We start from the raw sequence: 22693 nt of genomic DNA on the forward strand, positions 1-22693 counted from the left end.
CTGGCAACCACCAATCTGCTCCCTATTTCTATATCATTCAATTTAGATTGCACTTGCTGAGAATTAGTTCAAATGCATACAGAGAAGAATTTTATTTCATGAACAGAACAGCATTAGTCAAAGTGAAAATAATGATTTCACCTAAGAGGTCAAATACCACAAAACTCACCATGCTGAGTTTACAGTAATGTAAGGGACAAAGGAATACATCAAGTGTCTTAAATTGGTAGCAAAAAAAGCTAATTTCTTCTAAAGAGAAACATGAAATCTCATTTCTGGATTACTTAACCTAATTGTGATTTATTGAAGAATAGAGGAAATAGCATAACTTGAAAAAGTCAGAATACATTAACAGCACTACAGCTTTATTTCTGTGTATCTAGGGGAGCCAGATGGCTGGCTGGGTGAAGGGAGGGGATGTGGTTAACTTTGTTAAACTTTAGCCAAAGCCATTAACGCCTCTCTTAAAAAAATAGATATAGCAATGCTTTAGTAGTGATTTTCTTCTTGATGTTCAGGTAAATTGTCTGGTTTGGGGACTTAGAGATGAAGAAGTCTCTATTTGATGACTGCCTACTAATCTATGAGATTATTAAGAACTGTTATGAGATACACAGACCATAGAAACCATATGCTTTACCTCCAATCACTTGCGGCAGGGCCAGGGAAATATATACCTTCTATCGAATACTCAGGAGTCACCGAACTCTTTTTGCCAAAGATTCTAGAGAAAGTGTGGACTACGCAAAAACTAACAAACACTCAGACTAAATTCTGAAAAAGGACTTATCCTATCTAGAGTTCTGTTTGGAATTATCAGGATTGCAACAGAGTTTAAATTACTCAAGGAGAAATGTTCATTTAGCTTTAGAGCAGGGGTCTGCAAACTTAAAGGGCCAGATAGTAAATATTTTAAGCTTTACAGGAGAGGCTATATGGTGTCTGCCATAACTACTCAACTCTGCTGCTGCGATGCTAAAACAGCCATGAATAATATGTAAACAAGTGAGTGTACTTGCATTCCAATAAAACTTTCTTTACAAAAAAAAAATTTAAAAAGCGGTAGGCTGATTGGGCCTGTGGGCTCTAATTTCCCAACCCTTGCTCTAAAGTGACGGTTCTCAAAATTTATGTGTACATTAGAATCACCAGTGGATCTGATTAAAAAGTTAGGAACCTAGGCCCCAGCCCTTCCCTACAGAATCAGAATATCTAGGGGATGGGGCCTAGAAATCAGCAACGTATAAGGTCACATGCAAGTGGTATGTAAACTGCACTTTGAAAAACACTGTGGTATGTAGCTAGCCTCATCTAAGCTGGGATGGCCCTACTGTCCCAGAAGTGGGCCAGCACTTCCTGCATCCTGTGGCAATAAAAATGCAGCAACTGTTTTATCGCTCTTTGGCCTTCCTAGTAGAAGAGCAGATGAACAAAGTGCTATTTTTTTGCTTCCAGCCTTGAAAATACATAAAATAATTGGGCTCAGGTGAAATTAATATGAGATTTAGGTTATGAATTTAAAAGAAAATCCTCAACTTAAAATAACAAGGTTTTCTAACCAAAGATCTCCCTGAAACCCTTTAGACCGCAAAATTAGTAGACAAGATCCTTACCAGGGGACAGGACTAAATCTGAAGGAATGGTTTACTGTGTGCTCCCTTTTCCCCACAGTATCTCCAGCAAATGCCTGCCCCGTTGCCTGGAATGCCACTACTAACAAGTCATTATTTTAAGTCTGGAGGTCTCTACTTCAACAAAACCTCATTAAAACTCATGTAAAAACAGAAAGTATAAAATCTCTATAGACCTCTGGGAGCTGCTCCTAACTTTAACAATCAGCAGAAAACAGGTTATTCAGCTAAGTTCAGTTCTGTCCAAGAGAAAGAGGGTTTTGATTTGGTTGTTTCTGTTTTAATTGCCAGAGATCAATCACCCGATCAGTCAAAGAAGATCAAAATTTTTCAGGCTGGGAAACAGCTCCACCTCTTCTTCAGCTCTCCAGATTTTCCTAGGAAGGACAATGAATAGCCTACAGTCAAAGGAATGGTCTTCAGGAACTCCCTAAAGAAGCCAGAATGACCCACAGATAACTCCAGGGAAGGCAGCTCTTACTAAGGCTTCTGCTGATCTTGGAAATGAAGGGGAGTGCTCTAAGAGAGCAGATGTTCTAATGATTACTAAGGCATGGACTTAGAATGCCTCCTACCGTTACCACTACAGCAGATGTCACTAATTGTTTTTTGTTAGATAATAGTAAGATGATTCTGAACTTCCTCAACACACACTCAAAAGATGTTAGGGAAAGAAGACCCAGAAATTTACCAGTAGAGCAAAGTCAGACTTGAGATTAGAACTCCACCACTAATATACTTCATAGATGATTATGTATAGGAAACGGAAATTAGCTTGACAAAGTTAGCAGTCAACATTTTAGGCAGCCTGGCTCTGGGGTCCAAGGCCCGCTGGCTGAGCTTCTGACTCCTCCCCTTTTCCATGGCAAAAAAATCCCGGCATTTTCAGCAAAGTTGGAAGGCCAGTTTTCCTGCATGGTTTCCAACTGATGGAAAGAACCACGATTGGAGTCCCAGAGATTAGTACAAAAACAATGCAAATGTCTAGCAAAGCCAGGGGCCCCAAAATACTTACCCAACCTCCCTGGCCCTGGATATACTCTCGGATGGCAGTGTTCCCACTGATCATATTTGTCATGGGCGTAGCCACCTGTCTTGCCATCTCAGGAGTCATGCGGACCACATATTCAAGAAGTTTCACTGACACTGCCAGAAAGGCTCTCTCATAAGCCAAGCTGGAATCCTGGGCACACCAGGCCTTGCTGAGAGATTTTACTGTGTCCTGAAGTACAGCTCCTGCCTGGGGTAAGATATGGGATCTATTAGTGGAGTATCACTAAAAAAGTACAGTAGGCTGCAGGTGTAGGAATCCAGTAAAGCAAGTGTTTCTCAAAGAGTGGCAAGTGCACATTGGTTGTATCTAAGGTAATCTTAAGAAGTAGATGGATATAATTCAAAAAGAATCATGTACCACAGTGTTCACTGCAGCTCTATTTACAATAGCCAGGACATGGAAGCAACCTAAGTGTCCATCCACAGATGAATGGGTAAAGAAGATGTGGCACATATATACAATGGAATATTACTCAGCCATAAAAAGAAATGAAATTGAGTTATTTGTAGTGAGGTGGACGGACCTAGAGTCTGTCATACAGAGTAAAGTGAGTCAGAAAGAGAAAAACAAATACCATATGCTAACACATATATATGGAATCTAAAAAAAAAAAAAGAAGAAAAAAAATGGTCATGAAGAACCTAGGGGCAGGACAGGAATAAAGACGCAGACCTACTAGAGAATGGACTTGAGGACACGGGGAGGGGGAAGGGTAAGCTGGGACAAAGTGAGAGAGTGGCATGGACATATATACACTACCAAATGTAAAACCGATAGCCAGTGGGAAGCAGCCGCATAGCACAGGGAGATCAGCTTGGTGCTTTGTGACCACCTAGAGGGGTGGGATAGGGAGGGTGGGAGGGAGGGAGATGCAAGAGGGAAGAGATATGGGGATATATGTATATGTATAGCTGATTCACTTTGTTATATAGCAGAAACTAACACACCATTGTAAAGCAATTATACTCCAATAAAGATGTTTAAAAAAAAAAAAGGGGGCTTCCCTGGTGGCGCAGTGGTTGAGAATCTGCCTGCTAATGCAGGGAACACGGGTTCGAGCCCTGGTCTGGGAGGATCCCACATGCCGCGGAGCGGCTGGGCCCGTGAGCCACAATTACTGAGCCTGCGTGTCTGGAGCCTGTGCTCCGCAACAAGAGAGGCCGCGATAGTGAGAGGCCCGCGCACAGCGATGAAGAGTGGCCCCCACTTGCCACACTAGTGAAAGCCCTCGCACAGAAACGAAGACCCAACATAGCCATAAATTAAAAATAAATAAATAAAAAAAAATTAAAAAAAAAAAAAAAAAAAAAAAAAAAAGGCGGGGGGGAGGAGAGGAAAAAAAAAAAAAAAAAAAAGAACAGAAAAAAAAAGAAGTAGATGGATAAACTTTTCTTACTTTAATATTTTTACTTTATTGTAATGGGTATTAGAAAAAACCTAAGCAGCCCATCAAACCCATGATTTGCTCAGGATGAACAAAATAATTAAAGGAAAAACAAAATGATTTGAAAGAAAAATACCAAGTACATCATAGCAGAGTTGGTCAAATTCTGAAGGTATGGCTTTAATGACTGAAGTCTGGGAAACTCTAAAGTAAAAAATAGATTAGCTTTTCCTCTTTCTATCTCCTTCCCCAGAAGTTTGATCCAAGAGTCATTAGGTAGGGCCGAGCAAGGTCTACTGTGGTGTAGTGTAGGGGACCCATGGTGGTCAAAGCAGGGTGTCAGAACCCAGACAATCCGAGAAGGGCATCCACGGTGAGAGTACCTAGATCCTGGTTTCCAAATAGCATTCTCCATTAAAAGAAACTAGAGCTCCCTGGCAAATGGCTAATTTCAGGCTGGGGCTTGGAAAATATAAGACCTTCTGTCAGAAATTAAAGAAGTACTCAGAGAATGATAGGGACATGCCAAAAAGACACAGTCCAGGTTGAAAGGACTCCTACTGGTGGAAGCTAGGGCAATTTGAGCATACAGATAAATAATAATAGTAACAGATTATACCCACTGAATAAAGTAGGAATTCATGGGTCCACGTTGATATAAAAAATAAATAAATGAATAGATTAAAATTTTGGTGAGAAATGGGGTATTTATGTGGTTTCAAAGTACCTCCCTACAAGACACTTACTAATTAAAGGTGAAAAGATTAACTTGACAGTGAAGAAGGCTTGCAGACACCATTTTAAGTGATTAAAATTAACACCAGTACTGGGACAAATTGAAATCTGCGCCACTTGATAGGATGCAGTGAAATGAACACAGCAACACTTCTGTGCTATTCCTACCAAAGGTACATATCCTGTATCAATTCAAGAGGAAACATCAAACAAACCCAAGTTAAGGGACATTCTTCAAAATAATTAGCCCCTAATCGTCAAGTGTCAAGGTCATGAAAATCAAGGGAAGACTGAGGAACTATTCCAAATTGAAGGAGACGAAAGAGACATGACAACGAAGTGCAATATCTGATTCTGGCCTAGATCCTTCTGCTATGCAGGTGACCCATGAACAACTCAGAGGTTAGGGGAAACAATCCCCTGCATAGTTGAAAACCTACATATAACTTTATGGTTGGCCCTCCATAACTGCGGTTCCACATCTGCAGATTCAACCAACTGCAGATCGTGTAGTACTGTAGTATTTATTGAAAAAAAATATGCATATAAGTGGACCCATGCAGTTCAAACCTGTGTTGTTCAAGGGCCAGCTGTAAGTGAAAGTGACATCATTGGGACAACTGAGAAAATCTGAGTGGGATCTGAGGATGAGATGATAATGTATCAATGCTAAATTCCTGGTTTTGATGGTTAGATTGTGGTTCTAAAAGAGGATGTCCTTGTTTGAAGGGGGTGATGGAACAGCATGTTGGCTACTTACTCTCAAACGATTCAACTTTTCTGTGAGTTTGAAGCTGTTTCCACAATAATTTTTTTAATTAATTTTAGAAGAATTTTAGAATTTTAGAATTTTAATTTTAATTTTTTAAATTAAATAGAAAAAGTAGATTCAGCTACCAGCTACCTAGGAAAGCTTCAGTGCAAGCAATTAGGTGTGATAAGTCCAGTTCTGCCTGAGCTGCATTCAGTAGGAAGATAAAGCATAATGGTTAAGGGTGTGGTTCAGCACAGAGATACACAGAATAGATTGGTGGTGACCAGGAGGTAGGGCGAGGTGAAAATGGGTAAAGGAGGGACTTCCCTGGTGGCACAGTGGTGCCTGCCACTGCAGGGGATACGGGTTCGAGCCCTGGTCCAGGGAGGTCCCACATGCCACGGAGCAACAAAGCCTGTGGGCCACAACTACTGAGCCTGTGCTCTAGAGCCTGCGAGCCACAACTACTGAAGCCCACGTGCCTAGAGCCCGTGCTCCGCAACAAAGAGAAGCCACTGCAATGAGAAGCCTGCACACCACCACGAAGAGTAGCCCCCGCTCACCGCAACTAGAGAAAGCCCGCGTACAGCAACGAAGACCCAACGCAGCCAAAAATAAAATATTAATTAATTAATTTAGAAAAATGGGTAAAGAGGGTCAATTTTATGGTGACAGAGAGAAACTAGACTTCTGGTGGCAAGCATGCTGTGGTGTATACAAAAGTGGAATTATAATGTTGCACACATGAAACTTATGTAATGTTATAAAGCAATGCTACCTCAATTTAAAAAAAAAGTGTGATTCTGGAATCAGTCTGGGTTCAAATCCTAACTCCAACACTTACTAAGTAATCTAATTACTTATTTCCCTATTCTTCAGTTTCCTTATCTGCTTAAATGGATACTAAGTCAGAAAATACTTTTTGAGGGCCTATTGTATATCACGTTCTGTTCTAGGTTGTGTGAATATAGCAGTGGACAAAATGGGTTAGCTGTTTGCTCTCACAGTGTTACATGCAGATGGGAGAGGTTGCACTGTGGATAAGTTTCTATAATGTCTCATAGAGTGGTGTAAGGACCAAATGAGATAATAAGTGTAAAGCATTTAGAATACTGTCTGGCACATGGTAAGTGATGAGTTAATATTAGCTGTCATTATTGATATTAATCAGCAACCTCTTTTAGAACGTTGCCTATGGTATTTACATCCCATACAGAGTCCAGGAATCAGGACACTGATGAAAAGCCAGATACGCCCTAGTGGGCTGCTGTAAGTGCTTATCCTTCATTGCATCGGATTTGTCAAATGCCTATCCTTCCTGTATATAATTTTATTGCTGGACCTTGAGGAAAAAAAGATGTCCACTACCAGCAAAATAAATATTAAAACAGGTGCATAAAAGAATAAAATGCTTTACCAAGAATAAAATGCTATATATATGCTCTATGCCATTAAGCACAGCTCTGATGAAAAACAAATAGAAACCATCTGAAGGCTGATCAGCCTATGCCAAAAGCTCTCCACCTCAATACCACCTAGGCTTTGATTAACTGCTAAAGAATTGGCAGTTGAAGAATTCCTGCTGTATCTCCTTAGATGCATTAAGCCCCCAAATCTTTCACAGAACATTTCTAGTCACAGTCATATAGGAGTAGTAAGAGAAGGACATCTGAAACAGAAAAAAAGCAGCAAACAATAGAAGGAAGTAGCAGAAACTTGACCTGTCCCTGAATGGTTTCTGCGATGATGTTTCTGGCAGGAGCTTCCAATTCTCCATTGAACTTGTCACCCAATATCCGAAGGCGACCAACAATGATGGCCACATCAAAAGAGCAGACCTCTCCTAAAACAGAGGGAACACAGTCACATTCGTCACAATGTTTGAAGGGATGGCAAGTCCCAGGAATCTGGGCATTGAAGAAAGTTCTCTAGACTTTTAAACAATTTGGGCATCATTCTCTCCCAAGAAAATATTCAATATTCTGTCAACACCAATAGAAGACAGAAAATCTCCCTTCACTGAGAATCTCTTTCCCTTCTATAAAGACTTCAGATATTGCTGAAAGCTTAGAGTTTGCCTTTTGAAACTTAAGAAGAAGTAAGCAAGCATATTCAGATTCTCTTGTTGACCTGCAATTACCACCTAAGGCCAGAAGCCTTACCTGAATCTGGTTCGTCTGCACAACGTAGGGTCCGGTTGGCAACCTGACAAGTGGGACCTAAGAAGTCTGTGAGTAGAGAGTCTACAATGCATTCCGTTTGCTCCTCAAAAGTTCGGGGGCTCTTCATTTTAGGTGTTTATGGCCAAGTTTTGCTTTTCTACAAAACAAAGCAGTTTTCAGCTCAGAAGGAAGTCAGAAACACTGGTAAACCAGATGTGTCCCTCTTGTAAAGTTTCTTAGTGGGACATGGAGTCCTGGAGCCTTTCCCACCACCTGTCTTCAAAACAGCTGCTCAGAAAGGTGGGACTTCTCTGAAGAGCTCACCCACACACAGCTGGGGAGGTTTGCTGAAGACTTTCAGTTCCTTATCTCAGAGCCACACCCAAGCCAGTACCTAGGGTTAATGAATAACTTTAATAGTTAGATAGCCAATCTAGAACTGAAAGAGTCAAGGAAGAGCCTCTTGGGCAACACTAAGAAACTTCCTGCTGGGTTCTGGGTACGGTGTAATTTAAAGAAAGAAATTTTGAAGTTCTATTACACAAGCATTCAACTCCTGACTATGGCATTCGTTTGCCACTATCACACACCGATTACTTACTGAGTACCAATGTGTAAGAAACTACACATACTTGGCACTATAAATAACCCAGAAAAATGACACAGATACAGTTCCCATCCTCATGGAGTCATACTTCAGCATGAATGACAGATATTAAATGACTAATCATATAATTTCTTGTGCTTATTAAGATACAGTGTGTTATTACAGTGTAAAATAAGGAAACAAACCTGGGGGTAAGGAAGGCTTCCTTGAGTAGTAACATCTGAGATGAGCTCTGAAGGACAAGCAGGGATTTATTAGGCAAAGAGTAGGAATAAGACCATTCCAGATGGAGGGTATAGGATATATAAAAGCTGAAAAGGTGAATAAAAATTTGGGCATTTGAGGAATTGTAAATGGGGACAACACAAAGTATTTCACAGGGAAATAACAAGGATTAAATAAAATAATGTTATGTGGAATGACCCAGCAGTATCTGACACACAGCAAGTGTTAAATATCTTCCTTTTAGCCCAAGGTCTAATGACCAGGATAAAAGGGATCTGGGATTTACTCTCTAATAGAATTAATTGGGATTTTCCTAACAGGGTTGGACTCCATTGTCGTTTTACAGGTTCTCAGGATTGGACACTTCATAGTGGCTGCCTTCTTAATGTAACTACACCTAGATTCTGGGTTTGTATCTCAGAAGCAGCACTCAAACCTATCAGCCCTTCCAGGTATTCTGACCTGGTGAACTAGTAAGAGATTCAAGCATAAACAGTAAGTTAGTTGTTCAAAGTGGAATTTCTAGCTTGCAAGATAATCAGAGCCAATCTTCTGCTTTCTATTCCATTCTAAAAAAAAAAAAACATCATAAATTCCTTTCAGACTAGGAGCAGGAATTATGTAGCTGAAGGGCCATTTTTATTTGTCATTATCAATCATTAGGGCTGAAACTTCAGTTTCTACTAAATAGCCTTCAGACCTCTAATGTCAGAGATAATTCTAGGCCAACCTCCTTTCACACTAGAGTGAGCCACTGACAAGTTAAGGATTCCAACAAGTACATTTATGACATACTCCCAAAATAATATACAAAAACAAAAAATTATAAGATACTATCCAACTGGTGTTAAATAGCTTGCCCAAGGTAAGTGGCATCAGTTAAGTGGCAGAATAGAAATTTAAAACCAAGTGTGTCTTACCATTAATAATAAACCTTTTCCCACAATAATAAACCACCTTCCTCATTTCACTACTGATATGCTTATGGGCAAATGCCATCTTGGGAATCTAATCTTTGCATAATCTTATCTACCCTTTGCATTATCTGTACAATCAATGTTGTAAGGCTATAGAAACACAGTATACCCTTCATGAGCAATGTGGGGTAAAATTTCCTCCTTTGTTTATTTCTCTCTGGGCCTTCAATGTAGCACCCTCCCAACCACTCCTTTCCCTCCTTACCAGCCCACATACCCTTCACTCTTGCAGTTCAAATATTGTATTCTTAATTATTACTAAAAAATGAGTCCAGAATTTTTTCACTATCACTTGCTTCTCTTGCTGTTCTGGTGATAACAATTAATATCCCTCTCCCAAAGCCTCATCTCATTACATCATTGGCTCAAAATCCAGGGTCTTGTCATCTGCACCAGGTCTGCATGTGAATGAGGATCCTGGGGTACAGCTCCTCTCAACATGAAGACCTATAACTAAGAAAAAAAGTTCTTTGTCTCCCCTCCCCCAAACACCCAATATATGAGAAAGGGACAAAATAATTTTAACAGAACTCCCATTCAAAAAGGAGGAGGGAATGGAGACATTTAACAGTCGCTGGTCCATAGCGGTAAAATTATCATCAGGAACTATGCAAATGATTGCCTCTGTAATGTTCCAAAGCACCAATGTCATTGGTGGGCACTCATTGTATGTGTTACTATTTACCAACTAAGACAGACATTAGAAGGCCATTTTTCTAAAAGCAGAGTATCAACTACCCTCATGGATTTTAAAGATAAGCATCTACTTATATCATCAAATCATATATCTGCAGAGGCTAGAGAGCTCCTAGGGAGAAGGAATATTAAATAATTAACTTCATGGTATACTTAAGCTTTAGTCATTTTGATTGTAAATTAGTAAAACTAGACTACAGTTAAGAGAAGTCAGTTCTTCATTGAGATCATTTTAAAATTACACTTTTCAAAAGCAACAGTTGCATATTCTGCTATGCCCCTACTTTACAGAAAAGCAACCAGGTAGGGCTTAATCTTCTAAAAGCTCCGATAGTTGGGATCACTTTAGCAACATTCAATTGCTGAGCTGTACCTAATTTTCTTTAGGTCAATATTTCAATTATAGTCTTTAACTTTTTAAAAAGTCAATCAATTTACTCAGTTTCTACCACTTACATTCTGTTCCCTTGTAACACTTAAAACTGGCACTCACACTTCGATTTTGTTTTAATACCTAATTAAACATTCACAGCTTAACTGAACAAGTCAAAACATGGGAAGCAATTCTGAAGCTGTTCTGATTCCCCTACTTCCAGCCCCTGGGGATCCATGGTCTCGATCAGACTTTTTCAACTGGGGGTGATTTTGACCCCCACAGTAACTTGGCAATGTCTGAAGACAGTTTTAGTTGTCACAACTAGGGGTTCTATTGGCATCTAATGGCATAGATCAGAGATATGGCTAATGATTATCCTACAGTGCACAGGAAAACCCCCCACGGCAAAGAATTATATGGCCCTATATGTCAGTAGTACCACTTTTGAGAAACTCTAGTCTAGATGGAATTCCATCTATTGTCTTCTATGTGGTCAACACAATATAATAAAACACACTTCAAACACCAACCCCCAAACACCATCAGAATCTAATTACTTACAGCCATTCATTCAATGCTATTTATTGAGTAATCACTATGTGGTTGGCACTGTAGAGATAGAAGGAAAGAAAGATAATCACTGTCCTTAGAAACTGTCTGGTTGAGACAGACAACTCACACACCCAGGCCCTTGCCAGAAAATTCAGCACTGTTATCTACTCTTGTTAAAAGCTTAGTTGAGAGAAATGATGGTGAAGCATTATTTGAAGGATATGCAGTCCATCTATGTATCTAGGTAGAAGTCCTTAAATTAAGCTGGATGATATTTGGGTCACAGTATCTGTAGTCCTTGAAGAAATGCCCTCACTAAGCTCCATAGTAAAGTTATGCTCTCTGTTTGTATTGAAGAACACCATAACAAAATCATGTGAAACTCTTTACTAACTTCCCATAGGAATCTTCTACATATCACTCAGTGCCATCCATGTGAAACTACATGTAAATTTCTCTTCGAAATTAGAATTGAAATGTCTCTTTCTCTCTGGCAACAACTATACAACCATTTCTCTTTATTCTGACTGCCAAATCACTTACAGAGCTAAATCTGAGGCTCAACTATATCAACTACGTAGGCCCTTTCAGCCTGCACATTTGTATATGTTCCCATCCCTGACCCAGCTGGTTTCACAGGTATTTTTATTTTTCCTGTGCTGGATTCTCTGGTTATTATACTTTACCATCACTTTATTACATCTGTTTTTGCCATAAGTTGTCTCAGTGTATAAAACGTGGTCAGGTATGAATAAAATTAAATGTGAGACAGAGTGACAAGAAAACAATTACAACAGTGCTGCTAGACATGTGCACTGACTGCTTTCACAGCTTGAATGAGACCCCTGATGAAGGCAAGAGGGTCACAGAAAACTTCCTCAAAGAGCTCATGCCTGAGCTGAACACTGAAAGATAGACTAGGTGTTACTTAAAGAAGACATGAGGATGAGGAAATGGTCTAGACAAGAAAAAAAAAGCAGGTACCAAAGCACAGAGGTGAGAGAGAGCCGAGTGTATTCAGGGAACTGCAAGTGGTTTGCTTTTGCCAGAACACAGGGTATCCTGGGGAGTGCTGAGACATGGCACTGAAGAGGTACTTTAGATGCCAGGCTAAGGACTCTGAACTCTGGCCTAAAGAGCATGATTAGAAATATGAGAACAGTCAGGAATTTACTGCAATAATCCAGGGAAGAAAAGATGACCCCCACAAATGATGACCCCGTCAGTTCCAGACACATCAGGCATCTTTAATGAGTAAAACAATCCCTTAAACTGATTAGGAAAGAATCCAAATCCTACCCTCACCCCATTCCCACCCCCTTACCAACAACATTAACCTTTACCACATCACCTGGAAAAATGGGGTCATTCACCAATGATCTTTGGACAAGAATGTAAGAATTCTCATTCCCAGATTCCCATTCTCCTTTGCATTTGATATAATCTGGATTTACAAGCAGCTATAATAAGAAAAACTAAGGAACTCTGACAGCTATTCATCTCACTCAGGACAGGCAAGAAGCTGTTATGATTTTATGTCTCCAATTGTTCCAATCACAGTTTCTAATACAGAAATAAAACTGTTCAGTGTCTCTGTCCTCGCCTTGTTTTGTTTTACTGAGATCTGCATTTGCAAGTTCTCGGGCTCCAACAGCAGTTCTGTCAGGAACAGACAGCCAGTGTCATCCTGAGCGCTGAGGTAGGCTTTCCACGGCTGAGCCCCAGCCCTGTTCATCGCGATGGTCTGGATGTTCACGACTTGCAGGGCCATCTGGAGGGTGTCAGGATGGACTGCTCCCTGCCACGGGAACACCTGCTGATGAGCAACTTTGAGGCTCAGCCAAGTTTTCTCAAAACACTCAGCAGTAAGCTGGTGATTGGGGACTAGCACGAGGGCTCTGGAATCAGGGAGTTCTTGGACCCTCTCCTTGTTCTCTTCAGGAATCAGGGGTCCTACAAGAGTCAGAAAGCTCGTGTAAGAGATGCTCTTAGTCTGTAGAACTACATTTTTTAATCTAGATTTCCAAAAATACACAATGTGACTTTTATCTTTGGAGAAATGGCTTGAATAACCAATGATGAACTTCCTTCTTGTTCACAGAGACAAAATTTGGGCAACAGTCTGAGGTTTAGCTAGGGTACTCTACTCTCTACCAGTCATTGCAAAAGATAAAGATGTTTCATGACAAGGTATAAAGTAAGGACTATTTTTACCTGATGTGGCAAAAGGTGCAGTGTTAGGAAGCTCTGGGCCACGACGTTCTACTCCCTGGCATTTAGAGATGGTTGCCCAGCGGGCTTTGCCATATACTGGCACCAGCGTGTTGAAGTCCGAGGCCCAGCTGTTCACAGGTCTTTCTGCCTGATCCTCCAAAAGTCTGAGAGAAGGGTCAGATTTAGGGCTACATAGGATCCGCTTCACTTCATCGATGCCAGCTAAGAGGAGGCGATAGTAGAAGAGACCTCGGTCCCGTACTGCCATATCCTTTTCTTCCTCTGAGGTAAGACAACAGACTAAGTTAATTAAAAACAAAAACGAAAACACTCTTTCTACCCCTGTGCCCATCAGAATAGGAGAAAAAAATGAAGGAGGGAGGAAACCCTAGAAAACGTTGACATTTTCTTCTTGGGTCCCAGACGGCTCACCAAACAATGAAAGCTGTGAGAACCTGTATGACTGGTCATGGCAAGTACCATTTCCTTCTTTTTTTTTTTTTTTAATTTGATTTTATTTATTTTTTTATACAGCAGGTTCTCATTAGTTATCCATTTTATACATATTAGTGTGTATATGTCAATCCCAATCTCCCAATTCAACCATTTCCTTCTGAAGAGCCTACCTATGCAGTAGTATAACAAACGGCCCAGCGTGTCCTGGCACTCGGCGGGTCGAGAGAGGAAAAGGCGCAGCAGAGCCGTGAGCAGCTCCATCTTGACAGCTGGAAATATCTCCGACTTCACATTCTCTACGAAGTCTTCCAACACATAAGGAGCATTGGGGATTCTCTCCCCGTGGACGCCGAGTAGCCAAATAAGCGCCTGCTTCCCCTAGGTAATAAGGGAGTAAGAACAGGTGCTCAACATTTGGCTGTCCAGAACACAGGCCAGAGCAGACAGTAGATAGCAGCAGGTTTTGCTTTTCCCCTAGAGTCAGTAGAAAAGGTATAATATTTTATTTACTTCCACTTGCATTTATTAATCCACCCCCTACTAAACTCTCTACAACAAATAGGAATGAAATTCTACCACACAAAAGGAGACTTAAGACTCTCACAGCCTATGTTGCTTAAGCAATAAGGCTTCCTCAGCTTTGAGGCTTCTGCCCCAATTTGGGGTTTAATGCTTCAGTGGAAGCTATTGGAAGATTCCCCTAAGTTACTCCATTAAAGTGGTGATTAACCTAGAGTGCACATCAGAGTCACCTGTGAAGCTTCTTAAAACTCTATGTGTCTAGGGCTTCCACTCTTGAATATTTGAGTAGATACTGGAAGCCCAAACATTTGTAAAAATTCCACAAACGATTCTGATTTTCATGCCAGCTGAAAACCCTATGGTCTAAATCTCTGACTCAAAACTGTTCACAAGAACAATGGTATCAAAATATTTTTAAGAAAACCATAGCTAAATCCTAATGTTTTTATAATTTATATCCCACCTACACCCAAAAGAGAATCTGAAGTGGCAATCAATTCTAAGAATTCCACTTCAGACACTGGGCGGAAAGAATAATTAGATTCCATTTCACAGAGCAGGGTCCCAAGCACTCCGCCTCTGCCTAGAAGTAAAGGAGAATTACAGCCTACCTCGCTATCTTGAATGCTCTCCTCACAGCCGGGCAGGGCCTGACACACAGCTTCTGTACACTGAGGACACAACCAAACCAGGTCTCGGAAAGTCTGCACCACCACTAGAGCACAGCTCAGGACACAAGAGCACAGGATTAGAGCCTCCGCACGGGAAGGAATCTTAAGAAAAGTCACATATTCAGGCTAGATTACTGGGGGAATTTCTGTAAAATGGGCGTTTGGTGGGGTGGTCAATGATTACCTGAGAAATGTCTGACATGGGCAACAATTTCTTAAATAAATGTTGCTCATCAGATTGCCATGAGGATAAAGGAGTTAATGTATGTGAAAGCACTTGGCAAACCAGAAAGCATATACAAATGTGGGGGAGTGCTGCTGTCGAATGACGCTCTGAGGACAGTATAAATGGAGCCACCAGGGTTGGAGCTACGGTGAAGCAAGCAAGGTGCCAGGGTGTAAAATTTAAGAAGACACACAGAGTTAGCATTTGCACAAACTTGAGAGCGAGTGCCTCTTTATATACATTCTTTTCTTAAAATATATATTCTTTTCCATTCTGGTTTATCATAGGATATTGAATATAGTTCCCTGTGCTATACAGTAGGACCTTGTTGTTTATTCATTCTCTATATAAAAGTGAGTGCCTCTTTAAATGTTTGCATCCTAGGCACTTTGCCTGCCTCACCCTAGTCCCAGCCTTGGAAGCCACTGCTTACGGTATGCTGCCATAAAGCAAAAAGAGGGGTAAAGGTGGGGAAATAACAAGCAAGGTCACCCTCGCACCCTTCATGATCTATACAACAGCCTTCTAGACTCATGGCAACCTGAAGACTACCTACCCTGTTAGATCTATATGTTTCTCTGATGCAACAGATGATGCAAAGAAGAGTTTAAACCTCTGTTATTGAACAACAAATATGTTTTGAGCAACTACTATAGGTTGGGAAATTGACCCCCCAAAAAAAAAAAAAAAATCCTAGAAAGGTAGCCATTACCTGTGGTAATGTGCTCTTGTCGAAGCCCCAGCAGCTCTGTTAGAATCTGCACACATTGATCCGTGTAGGTCCTGGCGATGCCACCTACAGAGGAAGGGAAAGCAGAAAAATGTGTTAAGTCAAATACTAGCACCTCATTCTAAAATAATTTCCCACCAGCCAAAGAAAGACCAAGAGGACCAGAAATACCTAAAAAAAAGAAAAAGAAGAAGAAAATCACCCCTTGCTTGATGAAATAAGAATCTAAGTTTACTATAAAGGGAGCTTTGGTAAAATGAATTTCCCATTGAACAAGGTTGAAAACTTTTAGTAACAAAGGTATTTATGTGGCAGCCAGTTTGCTGCAGCACACCTGTACAGGAATATTCCTGCTGGGAACACTGTGCAACAGGCTCCAGACTGCAGGATTTCTACTCCCTTCTTTGTGCCCTCTTCTCTGCCTCTAGAAATAACCATACTTTATTCTACATACGAGGGTTCCTTCTCCTCCTCTACTTGAAGTCCTCCAAAACTTAGCTCCCCAGCTGCTTGCATTTGACTCACTCCAGCCCTTTAAATTCCAGACAGAGTAGCATGAAAAGGTCTGTAAGTATTAGGTTTTACTCTGTGCTGGTCCACTCAGCATAATGCGTAGCCCGGAGCAGAAGCTTGATAAAAGATTGCTAAATTTTCAAAGGACTTTGAGTCAGGAAAGCTGGGTTCCAGTTCCAGTTCAGGAACTATGTGACCTTTGCACAATTTAAGAAACTTCCTGTGCCTGAGTTTCTTCATCTTTGAAATGAAGTTAATAATAACACTTGTCCACTTTTCTTGATTGCCTCACAAGGCTGTGGGAAGATGATATACAGAAAAGCATTTTGGATAACAGACGACAAAAGGCAATATAAATTGTGTTACAGTTTGCGTTACACCTGTAGTCTATATCCTAGAAGATATGGAAACACCAGTGTTGACCAAAAAAACCTTTCTCCCCACCTTGTTTGTAGTCACTGACCCAACTGTTTGGTGCAAGATACTTTGCCTCTGAAGCAAGATTCACTCCCTTTTCTCTCTGTGGTTCCACAGCTTTCTAGCTGGTTGGTCTAGGCTCTCACAAAGGAAAAGCAACAGACGCCTACCTATGGCAAAGATGGCAGCCTGCGCGAAGTCGGCGGACACATCCGTGCAGTACCCTCGAAGCTCCTCCAGCACCTGCTGCACGTTCTCGTCGTTCACCAGCTCACACAGCACCTCCACCTTCTGGAGCTTGATGTAGTGGGGCTCCGAGTAGGAGCAAAAAAACTTTTTGTAGTGGCTGCTAAAGTGACCCGGCAAACTGTGCAGGACCTGGCGCACATGGCAGAGGGCGGCAAAACAGAGCTCGCGGCTCTCTGAAGAACAGGCAGCCAGCAAAGTTCCCTTGACTTGCATGAGCACGTCGGTTTGCACATGGGGGAAGTTTTTTGCCAAGATCAGAAAGAGTTTGGTGGCTCCCATCACCACACCTGGGCTACTGCTCTTGAGAAAACCGTCCAACAGGTTGAGAATGTCAAACAGCTCCTCCTCACTGCGGGGCTGGTAGCGGAGCAGAAAGCTCAGTACTTCAGCCTGGCCCCACTGGTCCAGTGTTGACATTCTATCCAAAAAAGAAAACAAAAGTGCTATTCTAGCAACAAAATTAGGACCACCTCCATGCTACTGCCATGTCACCAGTCATCTGTTCATCACAAGGGGAGAATTCTTGAAAATAGGTTGTGCCATAATCAAATTATTCTTTTGATGTACTAAAGTCTACACAAAATAAGGCTTTAAATTCCAAGATGAGTTTACGGTACAAATGCACACTCATCGAAGGCCAAAGACATGATCACTATACCCTAGATGCAGATTCTCTACATTTTAAGATAGTATGAATGGCTTAGTTTGGAGGACATAACGACTGCAGAGGACAGAACCTATCCCTGAAGGATCCTTCTGCCATCTCTCTATATCACCAAAAGAAACTAAGGCAAATTTTAAAAAAAATTCTCTCAATGAAACATGAGGAAGTTAACAGTTACGGTTAACTTTCTTTACTACTCTACAGAAGTTGTTCAAGACCTCTCCTTCATTCAATACATCAACAAGATCCCACTAGGATGTAGATCTGATCATGATAAAAGAGCACAGAGGCATCCAAACCGATTTAAGAGATGGTGGGCGATGGGCTTATTGATGACAACACCTCCTTCCTGTTTCAGAATTTCCTCCAGAGACCTCAGGCAGTTCACAACCACAATTGGATCCTGGTCACGCAGCAAACTATATAATTCGTTTACCAGGGCACCATCTATAGAACGGAACAAAGATCTCACATAAAGAAAAGTTTCAGAGTCAAGGTGATAGAGCCATAATAACAGTTCCAGGCAGACAAAGCTGAACTTCTCTGCCACAAAAATAACAAAGGCAGTAACAAAGTGCAAGGCCAAAACAATGGCCATTTCCAGACTGTTCTAAGCAGCTAAGGCACAGGATCTCACGTGGGCCCCAAAGAAAGGACTTCTCTAATCTCAGAAAATACCAAGCCCTGCATCCTACTTAAAAGAGACATACAGAAGTAGGGTCACATTATTATTTTCTACCAAAGCTACATACTCTTTTACAAAGTCATATAATGGAATCACAAATAAATACTGATCATGGTAGATTACACTGAAACTTACCCACTTCAGAGTCTCCATGAAGAGTATGCATCTTGGCACAGCCAAGGACTGCTACCCTCCTGACATATGAAGCCTTATCCTGCAGACCGTTGAGAACTGGCTGTTGGATATATTCCTGCACACCAGGCAACCTAAGCAACACATCCTAGAGTCAGTCAGATCCTAAGGTACTAGTTTTGACATAATTTAGCCCCTATTCACTTAACAGAGGGTTTAGTAGATGTTTGAATACGCATTGGTCAGATTTCTCTCCAACAAACTGGAGAAAGCTGCCGCCAAACTTAAAAAGCCTTGACTTTTCACGTGGAATAATGCCACATAGGCAGGTTAGAAAAATACACACACACACACACACATTTAGAAATCTTTAACTATTTCAGGGACTTCCCTGGTGGTCCAGCAGTTAAGACTCCGTGCTCCCAATGCAGGGGGCCCGGGTTCGATCCCTGGTCAGGGAACTGGATCCCGTGTGCCGCAACTAAGACCCAGAGCAGCCAAATAGATAAATAAATATTTAACTATTTCACTGAGAGTAAGGATAGAAAAATTCCTTAATGAAATCACATATATAGTTTTTTAAACCAAAGCAATGGCCGAAAACCTGAGTTCAGATTACAACAGTGTCTTCCCCAGTATTAAGGAGTTCAAATAAATTGTTGTCATTAAAAACCTGCCCCGGGCTTCCCTGGTGGCGCAGTGGTTGAGAATCTGCCTGCCAATGCAGGGGACACGGGTTCGAGCCCTGGTCTGGGAAGATCCCACATGCCGCGGAGCAACTGGGCCCGTGAGCCACAACTACTGAGCCTGCGCGTCTGGAGCCTGTGCTCCGCAACGAGAGGCCACAATAGTGAGAGGCCCGCGCACCGCGATGAAGAGTGGCCCCCGCTTGCCGCCACTAGAGAAAGCCCTCGCACAGAAACGAAGACCCAACACAGACAAAAATAAATAAATTAATTTAAAAAAAAAATGTGCGATTAAAAAAAAAAAAAACCTGCCCCATGAGCACATGAACTTATCAGCCACTGAGATACAGGACGGGAGGCGAGTGCTCACCTGAGGCTACACATGCTCCGTAGTGCCAACCCTCGCACCATCGGGTTGGGGTCCGAACAGTCTTTGCACAGTGTATTGATGGCCAGGAGAGCTAGATCTGGTTTCAGGGGGGCATAGGTACACATGTAGAGATAAACCAACTTCTTCTGAACAATATCTATAGTGGCACTGGCCTTCACCATTTCCATGAAAACACCAGACATGTCCGAGCCCTGGGTCATGTGCCTGAAACCAACACACAAAGCAGGAAAAAAGTAAAATACATAATCCCCAACCTACAACAGAAAGCCTTTTACTTATACATGCCCTGGATATCCAACTAGATTGTGATCTCTTAGAGCAGAGCAACCAGGTCTACTTTGTCTATCATATCACACAATACTTCACAACGGGCCTGCAATAAACGTGCTTCTATTCATTCAACGAACTAGTACATTCCAGTCACATTCAGATTTTACATTCCAGGGATATGTTCTGGGGAATAATCTTGAAGAAGGCATGGTCTCAGATCTCAAGGAACTCAAAGGTCTACCAAGGAGGCAGACAAGAACACCGCTAATTACAGAATGTTAGATTGGTATTATAACAGAAGTAACAGACAAGGTGCAGTGGGGATCAGGAGGTCTAACACTGCCAAAAAGTCATGAAATGTTTCCACAGAGGAAGAAATACTTGAGCGGAATGAGCAGGAGCTCCAGGCAGGTGTAGTAGATAGGTAATGATACACACTATGAGGCATGTGGACATGAGCAAGAATGGTACATTCTTTTCAGAGTATGCAGGTAGTTAACTGCGTGTTCCTTGGGTGCTATGATAAGAAATTTGGACTTTATTCTGTAGATCACTGTTTCTCAAACTGTGATCTCCTATAGCAATTAGAGGGGATGTCTGTTTAAAATGCAGATTCCTGGGTTCCATCCCACCCTACTGAAATCAGAATTACTGGATTGGATGAAAATTTTACATTTTCTAAAAAAGCACCCCAAGGGACTTTTGTGCATACTGAAGTTTGTGATCCACAGCTATACACAAGAGTTATATTGTCAAATTCATATGCTGGAAAATCAATCCGGCTGAAATGAGGGCCTAAGGTGACCTACTACTAAGCTACTGCAATTGCTTAAAAAGGGAACCAGAACAGCAGTGCCAATTAAAAAAAAAGAGGATGGACCACAATGTTCATTGCAGCTCTGTTTACAATAGCCAGGACATGGAAGCAACCTAAGTGTCCATCCACAGATGAATGGATAAATAAGATGTGGCACATATATACAATGGAATATTACTCAGCCATAAAAAGAAACGAAATTGAGTTATTTGTAGTGAAGTGGATGGACCCAGAGTCTGTCATACAGAGTGAAGTAAGTCAGAAAGAGAAAAACAAATACCGTATGCTAACACATATATATGGAATCTAAAAAAAAAAAAAAAGGTTCTGAAGAACCTAGGGGCAGGACAGGAATAAAGATGCAGACATAGAGAATGGACTTGAGGACACGGGGAGGGGGAAGGGTAAGCTGGGACGAAGTGAGAGAGTGGCATGGACTTATATACACTACCAAATGTAAAATAGATAGCTAGTGGGAAGCAGCCGCATAGCACAGGAAGATCAACTCGGTGCTTTGTGACCACTTAGAGGGGTGGGATAGGGAGGGTGGGAGGGAGACGCAAGAGGGAGGAGATATGGGGATATATGTTTATGTATACCTGATTCACTTTGTTATAAAGCAGAAACTAACACACCATTGTAAAGCAATTATACTCCAATAAAGATGTTAAAAAAAAAAAAGAGGATGGATACTTAGAACCATGAATCCATACCATCAGACTTGAGCAGTGACAATCAGGTGTCACCAAGACTGACTCCCACATTTGCTCAGCTGGGTGGTGACGTTCATCAACACAAATACAAGTGGAAGAGCAGGTTTGGGGAGGGCGGAAGGATGTAGGTACTATTTTGCATGTCTTTGAAAAAATATCCAGGTGGAAATGCCAAGCAGGCAGTAGGATCTGTGGGTCTGACGATAAAAAAAAAGGAGGTCTGTGCTAGACACAGATCTGGAAGTCAGCAGTACAAGTTCAAGATATGGATGAAACCACCCAGCTGAGTAAAATAAGCAAAATATGTCCCACAAGGAAGACGTAGACGGCAGTCCAGAGAAGCAGGAAGACCAAATCATACAACTGCCATGGGTGCAAGTTCACTTAATCTTTCTGAGCGGCCAGGGGTAGAGAGCCCTGACGGGGATGGCAATGGGGGAGTTAGGGCGTTAGGTGATACCTAATCACTCGCTGGATGACATTCCGATAGCGCAGCCTATCAGCCTGAATGTGAGGGTTACACAGAGCCTTCTTCAGCTCCTTCACCACGTCCTCGGAGCCCAGGTACGGCATCTTCTCGAACAGTCAGGGGGCAGTTCCCAGAGATCCCTAGGTAACTCGTGGGCTCCTTCTAGCCCTGACGTGGGGACCTGGGTAAAGGAAACGTCAGTCAGTGAAGAGACGACAGGCGCGATCTGGCCCAGCCTTGGCTTCCCCCAGGGCCGGCATCCGGGCCCTACCACACTCAAACTTCAACCCTCTCGCTCCCGGGCGAGGCCCACCCTAGGCTCTGCGGATCCTTCCGGGGACCTGCAGGCTGGTTCGCTCCGCCCACAGAGCTCTCCCGCAACCTCTAGGCCCTCGGCCCGACTTCCAGCCCCGCAGGCAACAGTCCGTGGACCCCTCCCTCTCCAGTTAGAGCCTTTCTTGCGCCTCCACGCGGTCGCCGTCACCAAGAGGCCCAATCAACCTTTCTGCGGAAGTCCCGCCTCCTCCAGGGGGACGACGCAGAGCAGCTGCCAATCACCCTCTCCCAGTGAGCGCCGAGCGCAGCCTGGATCCCGACCTTAGGGTGCCCTTCCCCCAACCTCTCACCTCCCGGCGCCGCTGCGCGGCTACCTCTGGCGGAGCGGCGGCGGGCAATCGGAAATCATCTACTTCCGCCTGTCTCCGCCCAGCAGCGC

The 22693-nt window shown here is 42.2% G+C and overlaps 2 protein-coding genes across 6 annotated transcripts; both read right to left on the reverse strand.

Moving 5' to 3' along the window:
* On the reverse strand, positions 1-12578 carry BCL2L15 (BCL2 like 15). 2 transcript variants are annotated; one of them, XM_036864585.1, is made up of 5 exons: positions 12505-12578; positions 7721-7877; positions 7280-7401; positions 2647-2871; positions 1878-2008 (listed from the first exon to the last, which is right to left on the reverse strand). In XM_036864585.1, the coding sequence occupies exons 2-5, from the start codon at positions 7845-7847 to the stop codon at positions 1991-1993; spliced, it is 492 nt and encodes a 163-aa protein (XP_036720480.1). In that variant the 5' UTR covers positions 7848-7877; positions 12505-12578; the 3' UTR covers positions 1878-1990. The 2 variants fall into 2 exon arrangements, with proteins under 2 accessions (XP_036720479.1, XP_036720480.1); XM_036864584.1 differs by having other exon boundaries at positions 1-2871.
* Positions 10709-22499, reverse strand: AP4B1 (adaptor related protein complex 4 subunit beta 1). Of its 4 annotated transcripts, none has more exons than XM_036864582.1 (11): positions 22480-22499; positions 21970-22159; positions 19689-19913; positions 18636-18766; positions 18115-18262; positions 17073-17569; positions 15955-16038; positions 14957-15060; positions 13994-14201; positions 13368-13649; positions 10710-13106 (listed from the first exon to the last, which is right to left on the reverse strand). In XM_036864582.1, exons 2-11 carry the CDS (start codon positions 22080-22082, stop codon positions 12679-12681), a joined length of 2220 nt encoding a protein of 739 aa, XP_036720477.1. In that variant the 5' UTR covers positions 22083-22159; positions 22480-22499; the 3' UTR covers positions 10710-12678. The 4 variants fall into 4 exon arrangements, with proteins under 4 accessions (XP_036720478.1, XP_036720477.1, XP_036720476.1 ...); XM_036864581.1 differs by lacking the exon at positions 22480-22499 and adding an exon at positions 22250-22452; XM_036864579.1 differs by lacking the exon at positions 22480-22499 and adding an exon at positions 22292-22469 and having other exon boundaries at positions 10711-13106.
* Between the last annotated feature and the right edge of the window lie 194 nt (positions 22500-22693).

This window comes from Balaenoptera musculus, chromosome 1 (assembly GCF_009873245.2).
Source record: "Balaenoptera musculus isolate JJ_BM4_2016_0621 chromosome 1, mBalMus1.pri.v3, whole genome shotgun sequence".
Taxonomy (NCBI): Eukaryota; Metazoa; Chordata; class Mammalia; order Artiodactyla; family Balaenopteridae; genus Balaenoptera; species Balaenoptera musculus.